We start from the raw sequence: 15,851 nt of genomic DNA on the forward strand, positions 1-15,851 counted from the left end.
GTCAACACTATAAAGAAAAAGAGGATATATAAATAATATTATGTTCCTTCAGATGCTGAGAACCCCAAGTTGTGCAGTATTGAATGTGTTTCCAATCAGGGTGCAGCACAACGCGCAGATCCTGTCTGTGGAAAGGTTGCCTCATTTTGGTGTTTTGAGTTGTTAGAGGATTTTCTTAACAGAAAACAATTCTATTCATCATTTCTACTGTCAAACAAAAAGCATATTCACAGAAGAACTGCTTGCTGCACTTTTACAGAAAGGGCAGGTGGTGTAGTTACTGGTACCAAGATGCTGCCAACAGGCTGATCTGTTACAGCTAGCTGGCTACATTTATCCTGCAGCTAAGGGATGTGCACAGCACAACACAGGCCTGAGGGCTGCACTGAACGTGCAGCATAGCGCAGCACAGAACAGGCCTGTGCCTGTGCATTAACTCCACCATGTACAGTGGTCTTCTAGTTAGGATCACTACATGTTAGGAGTCGTGATTCTAAAGTTTGATTATTTTAGCTACTCTGTGATGTGCTATACAAGCATTGTGCATTACATTTTAAACAAACTGGAAAAGGTTTTGCTTATCAGGAAGAGAATAGATAATGCACTATGTTGTTCAACTTCCTGGAGGGAAAAACAGGTTGGGTCTTACAGGAAAAAAATAAAAACAATCTTGCAAATCTGCTTTCTATATTTATTTCTTAGGTGAGGTAGAACGCCAGGTAACTGAAGCAGGCAATAACAAGTCATCTCGAGCAGCTGAAACCCTGTTAGAAGCTATAAGACTCAGCCAGCAACATGATCAAAAATTTGAGTAAGAAACTAGTTATATAACTTTCAAAATAATTTTAATCACACATGAATATTTTTTGATCATTTTCTGAGATTTGGTGTAGGAATTCTATTATGAAGCACCTTTTATGTTTTGGAGAGTTTTCTTCTATTGCTGTATAGAAGAGCTACTGTATATTTATTCTCTTATTTAAAACAAATGCTGAGAACATTTAAAAGCATATTTTAGAGTACACAAAGTTACAGCTTTCTGTTCTATTTCCAAATTTGTACCCTCTCTGTCAACACCAGGAACAGAGCTATCAATTAAACAGGGGTTTTATTCATATTTCAGAAGATGAGCTGTGGTCTGCCCCCTTCCAGATAATAGAAATCCAGTTTGAAAAGGTTAGCAGCCAGAAACAGTCTGAAGAACAGAGGCAGAAGGAGCATAGGAAATGTGTTTGTAACAGATATCAGGACAGTGACTTTGGCATTAGTTATCAGCATAGAAGATGCCTGAAGAGCTGAGCCAAGCCAGCCAATAAATTCTGTCAAGCAGCTCTGATACATTGGAGTTTAGGTTTTTTTTAGTTTCTTGACCAGTCTTAATGAATAATGTGCCATGTCTGGTTACAGACAGTGTAAAGGCAGAAATTTACCTTGCTTGTTTGGGTATCCTGTTACTTAAGTTAATGAACCAGAACTCTGAACACAGAGCAGTAGCATAGTAATAAACCTCTACAAGCAGTCAGCATCATGGAAGATAGTACAGAAATGGACTACAGTGATGTTTTTGCAAGTTTAATTTGCTACACTTACTTAATTTGCTACTGTCTTTCTAAAAGAATGTACAGCAGCATCAATGGACCTTGGCTTTCTTATTTTAGAGAACTAAACATCCCGATCACCTTTCTATGAGCCCTCTGATATCTATGGGATTGTTTAATTAAAGTTGTTTCTTGATGTCTCAAATCCTTTTTTGTTAGCAAGACTAGAAAGTTAACTAAATTGTCACCAACTAAGTGTAGAACTTGCCATCTTCCCACTTAGTTTGCCCTATCTTGAACTGTACAGCACTCTTAGACTTCTGTATTTTGCTTTACACAAATCATACCAAAGCTGGAATTTGTTGTACTATATAAACAGACAACTCTGTGCAATATGACTCTGTCCAGACTAGTAACTACAAGAGCAGGAATTTGTTGCTATGCTTAGGAAAGCTAATTCATAGGGGAGATCTGCAGAGATCTACAAAATCAGGAGGAACCTCCATTAAAAGACTGTTATAAACCTATAGGGAATAGAAATGTTGGAGAAGTTCTCCAGGGGTAGTGATTTTCAGCAGGTTGACGGAAGTAATTCTGCCCCTCTACTCCACTCTGGTGAGACCCCCACCTGGAGTACTGTGTCCAGCTCTGGAGTCCTCAGTTTAGGAAAAACATGGACCTGTTGGAGCAGGCCCAGAGGAGGGACAAGAAAATAATCACAGGGCTGAAATACCTCTCCTATGAGGAAAGGCTGAGAGAGTTGGGGTTGTTCAGCCTGGAGAAGAGAAGGCTCAGGGGAGACCTTATAGCAACCTTTCAATACTTAAAGGGGGCTTATAAGAAAGATAGGGACAGACTTTTTAATAGGCTTGTAGTGGTAGGACAAGGAGTAATGCTTTTATACCAAAAGAGGGTAGATTCAGACTAGATATAAGGAAGAAATTTTTTACAAAGAGGGTGGTGAAACACTGGAACAGGTTGCCCAAAGAGGTTGTAGATACCCCATACCTGGAAACATTCAAGATCAGGTTGGACAGGGTTCTGAGCAACCTGGTCTAGTTGAAGATGTCCCTGCTCATTGCAAGGGAGTTGGACTAGGTGACCTTTAAAGGTCCCTTCCAACCCAAACCATTCTATGATTCTATAATTTTTGCCTGGTTTATAATACTACTGTAAAAACTGAAAGGAAAAGGAAGTATAGGAGGAGAACAGGAATTGGTGAGCGCAGGCTGTCTGAAGATGTAGAGTATTCTGGTACAGAACTCAGAAGGTTCCTCAGCTGAACCCAGTGGAGAATTGAAAGATTGTTTTCGTCACTGCGGGTATTTTTGCTGATTCTTGGAAATTTGACTGAAGACCCATACCCAAATTCAGCCACCCATGTTTCAGAGAAACCAGGACAATGGATATATGCCTTAACTTGAGGAAGGAAGAAGAACCCACACAGGTTCTGTACAGAAAGATCACATCCCTTGCAGAATTACAGTTTTCTTACTAAATGCTTGCAATTTATTTATGGAATATTTGTTGCACATAATGCAAATTATACGTGACATACTCTTAAATCAATGTGTTATTTGTTAAGCATACCATAGGGATGTTTTAAACTCACTAAGACTTTAAAACAGGATCACATGTCCTTGTGAAAGAAGACACACTTTAAGTAGATGATGAGGGCTGGATGAATGATTTATCTGGTGAGCCTGTCTGGCTAGTCTTATGCAGGAGTCAGATTGTATCATTGAAAAGCTTACTTTGATAGTAACATTGATTGATCTGCGTGTTGTTTCTTACAGGTTAATGAGAAGATCATACCTTGAAATAGCACTATTATATTTGCATTTTGCCACAAATAATGAGGATGTGTCACAGACAGATAAGATGGTGCCTTCCAAATCAAACGTATGTTTTCTATCTTTTGGGTAGGGGCCCTTCAAAACAGGAAATATATTTCTGTTAGAACATTGTGCACCTTGCCAGACTATTACTTACAGTGACTTATAAATCATACTGATACTGAAAATCCTACTAGAAAAATCACACGAAGAAATACAGTACAGCAGTAGAATTTTATCTTGTTTGATGTTATTTCTCATGGTTATTACATTGAATGATAACATTTAAAATATTTTTCTGTATAAAATAGGAAGAAACAGAACCAACAGTGTTTTCATTTCTGATTATATACTAATTAATTTGTACCTTGCAAAGAAAACATAACATTCAAACCTGGTTTTAAATGCTAATATTTATACTTTGCCAGATTTCAATTTTTCAGTACAAATATGAGCGACAGCATGAGAAGTATAAAAGGCTTTAACGACATTGAAGTGGCTACATGCCATAGATTCAAAGTGTAATGTGTAACAGAAAAGAGGTAAATAAGATTTCAGAAAATGGAAAATTAGAATAAAACTATACAGTAGTAACTGTAGTATGAGCTGCTCTGAGAAAACTTTTATAGGAGCAGCCAATAGTTTGCTCTGGATAATTTTTTTCAATTTTAGCAATTAATCCATGGATTTGCAATCAATGCTGATTTTTGCAACTTGCAAATAAAACAGTACTTCTGTAAGTAGGAGGACTTTTTTCTATATTTAAAATATATTTTACCATAATACATTTAGAATCCTAACTATGAACTGGTGTGTAATTTTAGACCTCTTCTGGAGAACTCTCTTCTCCTGAGGAGGCTCTGAAATTGGAAGGCTACAAAGTACAAGCCTGGATTGCAGTAAGAGCAGCTACACAGGTTGGTGCAATATTCTGAAGAGGTAATTTTTTGTTTTTTTTTTTTGTTTTTTTTTTAAATTTCATCTTATGCTACTTACACAAACAAACGACAATGCAAACAAGGCAAGAATTAAGGTTTCCTGAAATTTCTGGTATGGGTCTTATTTGATGAAATTAAAATGGACACTGAGTAGTGCATTTAATCTCTCTTGGACAGATCTGACTCTGTTTACCTCAACTTTGATTCAGTGCAAATAAAATAGCACACTGCCTGATATGTGTGCACATGTATTTGACATGTGGGTAGACATCAGTGGCATCCAGGCAAGCATATCTTATTTGAAATCACTTACGTAGTAATTAAGCTGTCAGCAGTAATGATTTATTTAAGTATAGTATGTACCATATGTCAGAGAGAAATAGAATATTTTCCTGAATTTCAAAAATATAGTATGTTGAGTAATTAAGTTTTTGTCATCATCTTGCTACTCTCATATTTTAAAATCTATATAAATATTGTAGTGAACTGGTTCTGATTAAAATAAATATTATTTTTAGGTCAGTGAAGCTGTGCTTGCTTCTCAGCTATTAATTGGAATGAAGAATGTTAAAGAACACAGCATGAAGGATGCAGTGCAACAGGAAATCCCAGAATTTGCTTCCATGGATCTTCTTGCTTCATACAGAGATTTCTTATCTGGTATTCCTTTATACCTAGTAATATTAAAACATTAAATAACTAATAAACTATATATGCCATGTAATCTAGTAATACATTTAATATCTAATTTTCATTTATGAAAAATTTTAAGACAAAATTGGAAAGCAAAAGCAAAATCCTTGTTCTGCATAGCAATACAAAATATTGAGTAGACCTAATGAATCTTTAAATATCAGCCTGTGCATCTGTTCAATAGGTTAAGAAAAACTGCACTGTTTGCATACTGTGGCTCAGAAAGACAGAGTGCACATACTGCCACACTTTTAGAAAAACAGATAGACCTTTGTCACAGGACTTCTAGAGCAGGTCTTTGATCCCCTATCACTCGTCACTGCTTTTTTTTTCAAACACTGATTTAGAACAGATTTTTTTCCCTATGTATGTTAGCTTTGCCTTGGAGATTTTCAGTTTTTCTTTGATTTTGCAAAGACATGTTGGTGTTGAATAGCTTGTCTCTTCTTGCCCGCCCCCCCAAAACAAAAAAAACCCAAACCCCAGACGCCAAAACCAACAAACCCAAACTCTTGTGAAGTTATCTGCCTGGGTACTGTGTTTGAAAAGTCAAAGTCAATACAATAAAAAAATTTTCACTGTCTTTCCAGTCCAACGGATCATCATTTAGAGATGCTTCCATTAGCTTGGTAGAACTTTGCCTTTGCCTGGTTTATTTCCAACTTCTGTATTTTTTTACAGCTAATGGAGCGATGAAATTAAAGTTTTTGATTAAAAAAAAGTAATCAGTGAAACTAGGAATTCTGGGAGAATGGTTGCCAGATGTTATATAAACACTAAGGCAAAATATCTATATTTATTTTTAAACCGGGAACCATTAATTTAGTGATAAAATTTTGGTTCAGTGGCTTAATTTCAATCATCCCAACTGACTGACAAAGATTGAATTGCACTGCCTGATAGTTGCTGGCAAAGCTGAGCGATGTCTGCTTACTGTACAGTGTTTAAACATATGTGTTTTGATTGGCTTATGAAAACAACTGTTGTATGCTAAGACTTTCCATCAATCTGATTGTTTTGTACTAGCTCCATTTGCTTATAATTACAGATCATTTTTTATTTTAGCAAATGCAGCAGGTGTTTCTCCTGATAGTTCTGTTAGGGAATACAAAGAAGAATACAAAATATAGAAAAGCAATAGTAGGCCAAAATATATAAAGGTAAATTGAAATGGAAATGATCAGCACAGCATGCTAAATATTTTCTGTAAAACCATTAGTGAAAGACATTGTTTAAGTTTCATCTGAAAACAATGTAGCCATTTTAACTAAATTCTGTTTTTACAATTGACAGTGAAATATCAGTAATGATAGAGACATTCAGATTTTGTAGAAGCACACAATTATTTTCTGGAAGTTTACTATTTGGAATTACTGTAACATAATGTTTGTTCGATTTGGAAAGAGAAGCAGAGCAGAAGAATTGTGTAGGCTTTTGAAAGAGCCATGTATATAGTGAAAAAATACAAGTGAAAAAAATACAAGGAGTGATATAGTGATAACTGTACTGATATTTTTTTTCCTATTTTTGCATAAGTATAATGTTTAGGCAGCACCAAAAGAAAAGATTTTTTTAGTCCACAGTCAAGAACACATTTCATTGATAATGTGCTTAATATCAAAAAGGAACTGGATTGAAGCTAACAATAAACATTTCAGAGTACCTAATTCTCCTGAGTTCAGGTCAATGTAACTGGGAAGTTCAACTGCTAGAGTTATGACTGGTGACTCCTAGTAATGTTTCCATTCAGTAAATATCTGCTACTGAACAATATAGAAATAATGGGTTTATATTTAAATTCAGAGAGAGAACGAGCACCTTGCTCTCTGTCCCTTTTAGCTTCTTGCAAGGACCGGTCAGATTCCTGGCCATGATCTGAGAAATATTTTCTTTAGTAGCTCAACTAATATTAAAGCAGAAGAGAATTTTTCTCTTATGAAAAACATAACCAGGTTCACAAGTTACATTTTAGTTACAGATTAGTCAATTCCAACACAATGCAGAAATAACTTTTTAACTGAAATCATTCACTTAATGTATATTGTTGAACTGTTATTGGATTTGCAGATGGATACAATGTTGTCTCTGAAAGCCCCAAAGTATCTTCTACTGAAAACAAACATAACATACAAGACAAGCAGAGCAAAAGTGAAGGAACAGAAAGTCTTGCCACCAAGGCCAGCCAGAAGAAAGAGACAATAACATGGGTTCACTTAATTCACTACCACAGTTATTTAAAAAGACTTTACAGCACAAACCTTCTATTTGGTATGAATTTTTTCTTCTTTCTAGAAACCTGCCGTAGGTGAGATACTGTTCTTGGGGGCCAACAGCTTCAGATTCAAAGGCCATCATCTGAGATAGTCTTGTTTTGAGGTCCTTTAAATTGTATAAATGCTAAAAAATCTGAAGTGAAATCAAGATTGGTGTCAGTTTACAAGTATTGTAAGTGAAGATATCATTACCTTTTTTCATAATTATTAATAAGCCTTCATGATACCAGGAAAAGCATCCCTCAAAACTTAATTGCTATGACTATATCTGAGCCTTTTTAAAAAATTCATAATCTATATTTATTTTCAATTCTAAATACATCAGACTTAAGTCACAACAGAAACAAATCTGTTCAGTTTGGGGACATGTTTGTGAGAACTGAGCGTAATGTAAATGGAAGGGCTGAGCATTATTGAATGTGTTTTGACTGAAACCCCAGATGTTATATACATACTTGCTTTATTTCACTGAAAACAAAAGATAGTAATAGATAGGACCTTTCAAACAAAGTAAGAATCCATTAATTTCAAGGCCCTAATACTATGCATCTACATCTGATGGCCGGCTCCTGGATATACAAGTGACGACCAGATAGGTGAGAACAGAACTAGGTTGTACATATAGGTGCTGCCTAGAGAGAAACCTAGCAACTCCAAAAATAGTAATGCCAGAGAGGGTTGGGTTTTTTGCAGCACCAAATGAAAGGGAAGTATTCTACCTCACCACAGAACTATAAGGACAGTAAGATATCTACAAGTGGGTGTCAAATTGTGCATGTATATCTCAGCTGTAGGTACTAGTGATGGAGCCTAGGGAGCAACTCAGGTGATCAGCCACTAGCTGTCTCAATTAGGATTTTAAGAGCTCTTAGAGCTTCTTTTGACTGTATTGAATAAATATGTGTTTATTCTAGTGGGTGCTTAGACATCTAGTAAACATACTGATGCTTACACATCTAAATTTGAGTACCTAAACCTCAAAACTGCACCTCCCATTTTATGCTACTTTATAATGTCTAGACAGAGCTTGTTTCGTTATCAGGTCTCCAGTGAAAAATTGCAATACAAATAGCATAACCTAGTAATATTTAAGGACAATCAGTATAATTGTTGGAAATGCATTTATTTGATATTGAATCAATTTACATGTTTTACTCTATTTTCAAAATTAATGAATATTGAGTAGCTGTAGAAACTTTACTTTTTAATGGTAAATGATGATGTAATAAAAATCTCTTTTCAAAGCTGCCCCTAACTCAGGACCTGGACCATTTTCTGCAAGAGATGGACACCTTAGTTCTGTTTTTGACACAGGGATTGTTCTACGCATAGCAGAAATGCATTCCTTTCTTAGAAAACATTTGTTTGAATATTCAATGTGTTGTCTTGAGAATGTCCCAGAAGAGCTACATGATGTAGAATTGCCACTTGGTAGGGCAGCTGATTCTTCAAAGGTACTTATTTTCTTTCTGATGTTTCAAAAATATGTATTATACTTGCATTTCGCTCAGATTCTTACTAGTTCCAATGGTGATATTTCTGAGAGCACTATAGAAGAATGAAATTCATTATGCAGAGGATCAGTGCAAAACCAAAATCATGTGCAAGCACTGAAAGACATAGTCAACAAATGCAAATATCCTTGTGTTATTCATTCCTGCAAAAATGATTTCTATCCCATGCCCAGTGCATTTAGATCCTAGAAGATTAAGCAGACTGATATTTAAGATTTTATTATGAGTTAATTAAGTTGGCTCTGTTATTTGGTAGGACTGATGCTTTTAGTCTTGTAGATCTCCATGTTTCATACCAAAAAAGTCCTGGTGTTTGCTTTGTAATTTGTATGTACAAGCCTCTCTATTGTCAATTTGATATATAAGAAGAACATGATTAAAAAAAAAAAAATTTCTATTTTCTCAAAATTTGTTGAAGGCCTTGTATGCCAATTTTTTTCACTGATTATCAGCTGGCTAAAAAATCAATCTTTCCAGATCTCTGGCTTGCAAACAGCTTTCAAATATAGGCAGCTCAGACTATATTACTCAGAGAAATCTTGAACTGGAATTCTGGAGTCTGTGCTGACCATGGCATACGTATTGAATATTAAATAGTAAAAGCCTTTGAAGATTCAATGTAAAAATAATTGTCTTCAACATTTCTCCATCCCACTTCTCACATTAGTAATTATTCTAATACTAAAAAATTAAAATGACAAATTACTCTCTATGGTTTATTTTTTACCTATTATGTTCAGTATTAGATGGAGACAGGGGAGCCTTGAGGAGTGAGAACTTGTTATCTTATAAAAACGAATTAAAATACTTTTATGAAAGTAGCTTTTCTAGAGTTGGTGAACTTTCTGCAGTGTTGGAGAGCATATCATTATTCATTTCCCAACAAAGAGCTGACTGTGCCACTGAATAAATTGTAAATATATGGTATGTGACATTTATAACAGCCATCATATATCAAAAATTATTTTACTCTGTCTGCTCTTTTTTTGACATAATTAGTATTACACTGTCCTAGAATAATAAGCTTCAGAGCTCACTGTCATGTTCGTGACAGGTGCAAGCTGCATAATCATGTGTTAGCTTCACTGTTGTAGACAGCTAACAAGCATAAAGCTTGTACTTTTTTTAATTCTAAGCTTCATTGATTTTTATCACAACATTTTTAGAAGCTTTAACTATTCAGAAGGCTGTATAAGTTATTTTTAAAATGTTATTTTAATTTGATACTGGGATTTTTAAACAGTACAAATAGATAATAATTTTTGAAAGAATGATTTTTACGTACAAGGTTGTTTCGCTTACATGTGTCTTTGTAATTCTGTTTTGACTCTTGAAGTTTTTTTCGGCTCTGCTGAACAAAGAATTGAAATTACATTAAGAAGGCTATAGTTAAAATTGTGTGTCCTGTTACATTTTGCACACTTGATTTTTATTCCACTCCATGATAGTATGTAGGACTGGAAACACTTAACTAAGAGTTTGTTGTTTTCAGGATTTTGAGAAAGTTGAATAAATAAATATTTATGTCTGTAATTCAACAAGGTACAAAGTTTGACAAGAGTAGCTGTAATACCCTTCCTCAAAAAGATTCAATATGATGTAAATAACAAAAGATGCAGTTCAGTGAAAAAAAAAACATATCACACATTTTAGAGAGAAATATATATCATAAAATTGACCTTTAAGAACCCTAGTTCTGGGGCACGGCATAAATTAGATAGTTTCCACCTTCACATAAACATTTTCTCATAATTTTGTTCACACTCCATGCTAGCAGGATAGTGGATGATTGTGTTGCTGATCAAGGATGCCAACTAAACTCAGACACCAGAGTGAAAAGAGTAGGCTTATTTTACTGTTAATAATTAAAGGATATAATAAAGTAATACAGAAAATAAGCAATAAGAAAAATACAGAATAGTACACTTAATTATTACTACATACAATTAATTATAGAAAATAAGAATAAGCAAGGTAATGCACCTAATCATTACTACACAATGGGGAGAATAATGATTAAGAAAGATACATCACCACTTGCATACGTTACTAACATGCAGACCCACGGTTGCTGGGCAGCCCCGGTTGCAGCGAGGATTTGGAGTACCTTTCCCTGCAAGTGGGAAGTCCTACGTGGTGCGTCCATCCGTAGGTGAGGCATCCAAAGTCGCAGCAAGAGGGTCCAGCCTTATATACCAAAAATCAGCAAGTCACAACGACTTGCACTTTTCTTTGAGCGGAAACATCTGGTTTCATCCTCCTGTTGGATTCCACCCAAAGCCTGGCCAGGGCTCGGGGGAGAACCAAGGGAGGTTCTAACAAGGCCAAACCCTTGGGTTCTTAATCTTTAACACTGCTAAACAAAGAAAGTTGGATACATTCTCACGACATCTCATCCTACTACTGATTATATTTTGTCTAAGCTACATCTTTCACTAGTGAGCATACATATTTTGTTAATGATCAGATACTAATAATAAAGGCTAATGGTAATACAGATTTTACTAATTAACAGATACTAATAATGGATAACATTTGATTGTGAGGTTCATCTAGAGGTTGACTTTGTTTCAGGGCCCATTATTCAGGCCCTAGCACTACAGTGATTCATTGCCAAACTAAAGATCCCAAATGTAGAAGATCCCCGTAGTTGGTGGATGATCCATGCACACCTCATGGCATACCATGGGTTATGGCCACTGTTATCACTGCCTCGGTGTCTAGAGTCTACATGGCATGGATCATCCCCAGTTAACTGTCCCATGCCATACTGAAGGCATATCCATACGCTCGAATGCATGACTTCCACATGCATGGCTGTATCTTTATCTTCACTTCTACTATATTTTGATGCAGGATGGGAACTGGCTTTATGAAGTAAGATTATGTCACTGTGAAAAATCCATCTTCTGCTCACCTGGATTTACTACCCTGTATTGCTCATGAGCTGTATTTTCTGAAAATAAAGTGGGTAAAATTCCCCAGGTTTTTTCAGCAACAAATATTCAAAATTAAAAAAGAACTAACTCCCCAGGCAGCTGTTTTCAGTATCCACATTTTGGAATCAATGATGGAGACACTCACAACCTTTCCACACAGCTTCAGCATTCCCCCAAAGTGTCACTGTTTGGCCTCCTCTGTTCTTTACAGATCTGCATAACACTTTAAAAAGTAGAAATGGTATAGCACTGTTAAGCCTTTAAATCAAATATTTTACAATTTTTAAAAAAGTTTATATTCATGAATGAATGTTGGTTGACAGTATTCCTCCATTACTTCCCTGGTAAATGACAGCCAAACAGTAACTACTTGATGAATAGCCTGCTAATGTTCCATATATATTTTAGCAAATATGACATATGACAAATCCTCACAAATTAAGTGACTGAATTTTCAGTAGATATCACCCTTTGTTAGTTGCACAGCTAATGAGAAAACAAATAGGTAAACATAAATAAAGCATTAGTCTAACATTCAGATTACTATTTAATTATCAATATATATAACCAACAAATTACTTTTTCAGCACTAAGTTTTGCATGGTCAGCATGTTAAATAATATCTTTTAGCAAAAAACATAATGTCATAAGGAAGATAAGTCAAAGGTAACAATCATTGTTACTGTAAGTGTCTCTAAGTCAACCCAGAGGTCCTTTGCATTACCTTTAGAAACGTGAACTTTGCAAATCCTTAACTTGGTAAATTGGACACCTTTTAAAATGACCCATTTATCTAAATAAGCATATGTTTGTGCAAGAGTGAAAGTCATACTGATTCTAGTAGACACTAGAATATAACAGATTTTGCATGTTCCACTAGAAAAAATACAATTTAAAATTTTCTTCTGTATTTCAGGTGTCTCTTGAAATTACTGGAATTACATCAAAGATGTCACGTGTGAGAATAGCTTCTCCAGTTTCTGTCATCGCAGAAACAGGCAGTCAGATGGAAAGTAGGGCAGCAAATGCTTCAAATAAGGAAATTAACATTCAGTGGTACATTCCTTCTCTGGCAAAGCCATCAGACAATACAGAGACTAAGGTAAACTACACCAAAGCAGTTCCTTAGGTATTGGAACTAATTAAGTCTCATTTCCAATGAATATTTTTGTTATGACTGATTAGCTTTTTATCTGAATTATATATATGCTGATTGGCAGGCCGGACAGCAGGGAGCTATATATTTGTTGTGCTGCAGATCTGCTATGCAGGACAAACAAATGCCCTGACAGTTTTTTGGTGGCAGGCCAAAGAAATACTTTTGATATAGATCTTCCAGGTCATGTTGTGTTCATGCCTGTGCAGGTCCTTGATGTCTTAAGACCTCCAATCTGTTAAGTTTGGTTAGAGCTGACGAATACATTCAAACAATACTGTTTGGTGGGAGGCTGTTGGAAAAGCAAAGATACATATATACAGGGAAAATGGTAAACCTCATTTCCCTAAGAAATCAGACTAAACAGGAAAGATGAGAGGGATGGGAGGGTTGCAGGAAAGCAAGAGACTAGGACTTGGAATTTGTTTTATTTTTAAACAAGGGAATAGCATGTAGGTAAAATTTCTGTTACTGCAATAGAAATCCATGATCTCCAAACTTTTTGGCATAGCAGATCAGTGTCAAAATTTCTATTAGACCCTTTTCATCTCTATTAGTAAGCTGATAGAAGCCCTGTGAAGCCAGTGCAAATAATGTAATATTCAATATGGTTTTGCAGGTTACTTTAGCATAACCTTACAGGTCGCCAGAGACAACTCTGGAAAACAACTAATATATGAATGCCATATTCGTGGCATTCTCCATATAGTCAAAGTATTCAGCTACCACTAGGAATCATATTTTAAATCATAATAGTAAATTATTTCAGTGAAAGATGAGAATGTTCTATTTCATTTTCTTGTGCTCTTATACTGATACAGCTTTATCAGATTGGTAAATTATATGCACTTCATGGATTTAAACCTAGTATGATGACAGCCATGCACAAGACCTTATACCAAATTTAACTCATTACATAGGGCCTTTGGAAATTCAGTAAAAGCTGTCTGTTCAGCCTACCTGAAGTTGGAACTTTGGACAAAATCATAAGAGGGATTGATTGACAAGGATCAGGGCAACACTGGGATTTTGATGATGACTCCATAGGGTATAATTAATTTTCAAACCCATTAAATTATATCCATAATAAAATTGCTTTGAAACCTATAAAAACTGAGTATAGTGCAAATTCATATGAGGCCACATTCCCCCCTTTTTTGAAAGTCAGTTATCTAAGTCTTCATCAGTACACTGTATTTGATAGTTATTATAATATAGTATAATTGAAATAGCTCAGGTCTACTATACCATACTGCATTATGCTTAACCATTCCATCTCTTTCACAGGTTTTGCTGCTTTATGCTTATAATACAAAGCCTGTCAAGATTAGCAACATCAAGATTTTCAGTTCAATGTCTATGTTTTCAGGCCACTTGTGGATTCCATTGGCTAGGTAAATAATCATGGACTTTATCCTGTTATTTCATGCTATATTAAAGATCAGTCAACCATTTAAGATGAGAGAAAATAAAGTACAAACTGTCAAAGAGCTGTAAATCTTTAAAAGCATTCATTTTTGCTTTTCAGAGATTTCTCCCTATAAAAACTGTAACGTGGTATACACAGCATTAAAACCATGCAAACATATGCCTTTTCAGTACATTAGCATTTTAGTTCTAATTCTTAAAGAACTGAGTAACACACGCTAGTTATATTACACTGGCATAGCAACGTAAGAAAACGCTAGCAAATGTAAGAAGCAGTTATTCCCATTCTCTCACTGGATCAGCTACTTTCTCCATCCCATATTACAACTCTAAGCATTCAAGAATTTTTCTCAGTTGTAGCCCCAGACTCAGCCCTTCATTTTACATCTTTACATCCTACAGTGTTTTTCATTACTTCTTCCTTGTCATTCATTTAGCCTAAGAATTTTTGGAACTGCTGAGCAGGTGGAGGGGAAGGAATAACAGACGAAGAAGAGTTTCAGCCCCTGCCACCCTTGTGCTGGTCGGATTACAAAATCTTTTCTTAGAGAGGCATACTTAAAATACTACTTCGTACCATTTTTAATGCAAAAAGCTAATGCATTCCATATTTCCACTTTCTTTAATGAAAAACTTCTTTTTGTAAAATTATGAGATCAGTATTGTAATGAAAGAAAATGTAGAACCTAATCAATATGTAATAAAAGCTAGGTCAGTTTAATTATAACCTGGAAACAAATATTGTTGTTTTGTAAGAGCAATAATGAAAAATCTTGTCTTCTTTCAGGATTATTTCTTTACGGAAGAAATTATCTAATCTGAAGCAGCAAGTTGAAATGTTGATGCAAAGTTCTAAAAGCTTGTCTTTGGCTTCAGAACCTACAAGTTTTCTTGAACAAAGTGAAACTTTGAAAATAATTCCTTCAAAAAATCCCAAAATGAATGTTGCAAAAGTGCATCTTGATGAGAAAACGGAAGTAAGTTAGAACAGTTCTGCTCTTAAATATGTCTGATTTATTTGTCTGATTTATTTAAGATGTCTATTTTGGGGAAATAAATTACATGTAACTTGGAGGGCAGACATAAAAGATTAAACTTCTGTCACCCCTTTCAAGAAATGTTGAAATATTTTCACCTTTCATTTGACTTCTTCTTTTCATTATATATTGCTTGTCACTTTACAAAAATATCAGGCATCTTCAACCTTTCACTTGAAAATAAAGGCTACAACTTCAGGTACATAGATTGGAAAACTGATGCCTAATTTATAGTAATCTACATCTGAAAATGCTTGACAGAACGTTAAATTAGCATGGTCATCAACCCAAAAGTGCTTTTTAAAAATCAGTTACACATCTTCAGTACAAAATGGGCAGTGATGGTTTCTGAAACAAGAACCTTCTAATAACATTATTGAGAGAGGACTAAAACTGGCAGTGAATTTATTTTCATTTTCTCTACGCCACCTTCACTCTTTTCTTTTTATTAGCAAGGCTGAATATGGTCCGCAACCAAATAAGTCCCCCCACATACACAC

General features: G+C 35.2%; 1 protein-coding gene across 1 annotated transcript in view; it reads left to right on the forward strand.

The window, feature by feature from the left end:
* The window catches only part of CFAP54 (cilia and flagella associated protein 54), a 127,100-nt gene that overhangs the window by 106,305 nt on the left and 4,944 nt on the right, over positions 1 to 15,851 (forward strand). The window contains exons 59-67 of the mRNA XM_074870802.1: positions 703 to 811; positions 3,335 to 3,440; positions 4,198 to 4,290; positions 4,830 to 4,971; positions 7,072 to 7,272; positions 8,523 to 8,731; positions 12,647 to 12,832; positions 14,174 to 14,280; positions 15,102 to 15,291. Of these exons, the coding sequence (XP_074726903.1) occupies positions 703 to 811; positions 3,335 to 3,440; positions 4,198 to 4,290; positions 4,830 to 4,971; positions 7,072 to 7,272; positions 8,523 to 8,731; positions 12,647 to 12,832; positions 14,174 to 14,280; positions 15,102 to 15,291 (1,343 nt within the window). The remainder of the gene's footprint in view (positions 1 to 702; positions 812 to 3,334; positions 3,441 to 4,197; positions 4,291 to 4,829; positions 4,972 to 7,071; positions 7,273 to 8,522; positions 8,732 to 12,646; positions 12,833 to 14,173; positions 14,281 to 15,101; positions 15,292 to 15,851) is intronic.

This window comes from Strix uralensis, chromosome 5 (assembly GCF_047716275.1).
Source record: "Strix uralensis isolate ZFMK-TIS-50842 chromosome 5, bStrUra1, whole genome shotgun sequence".
NCBI classification, from domain to species: domain Eukaryota; kingdom Metazoa; phylum Chordata; class Aves; order Strigiformes; family Strigidae; genus Strix; species Strix uralensis.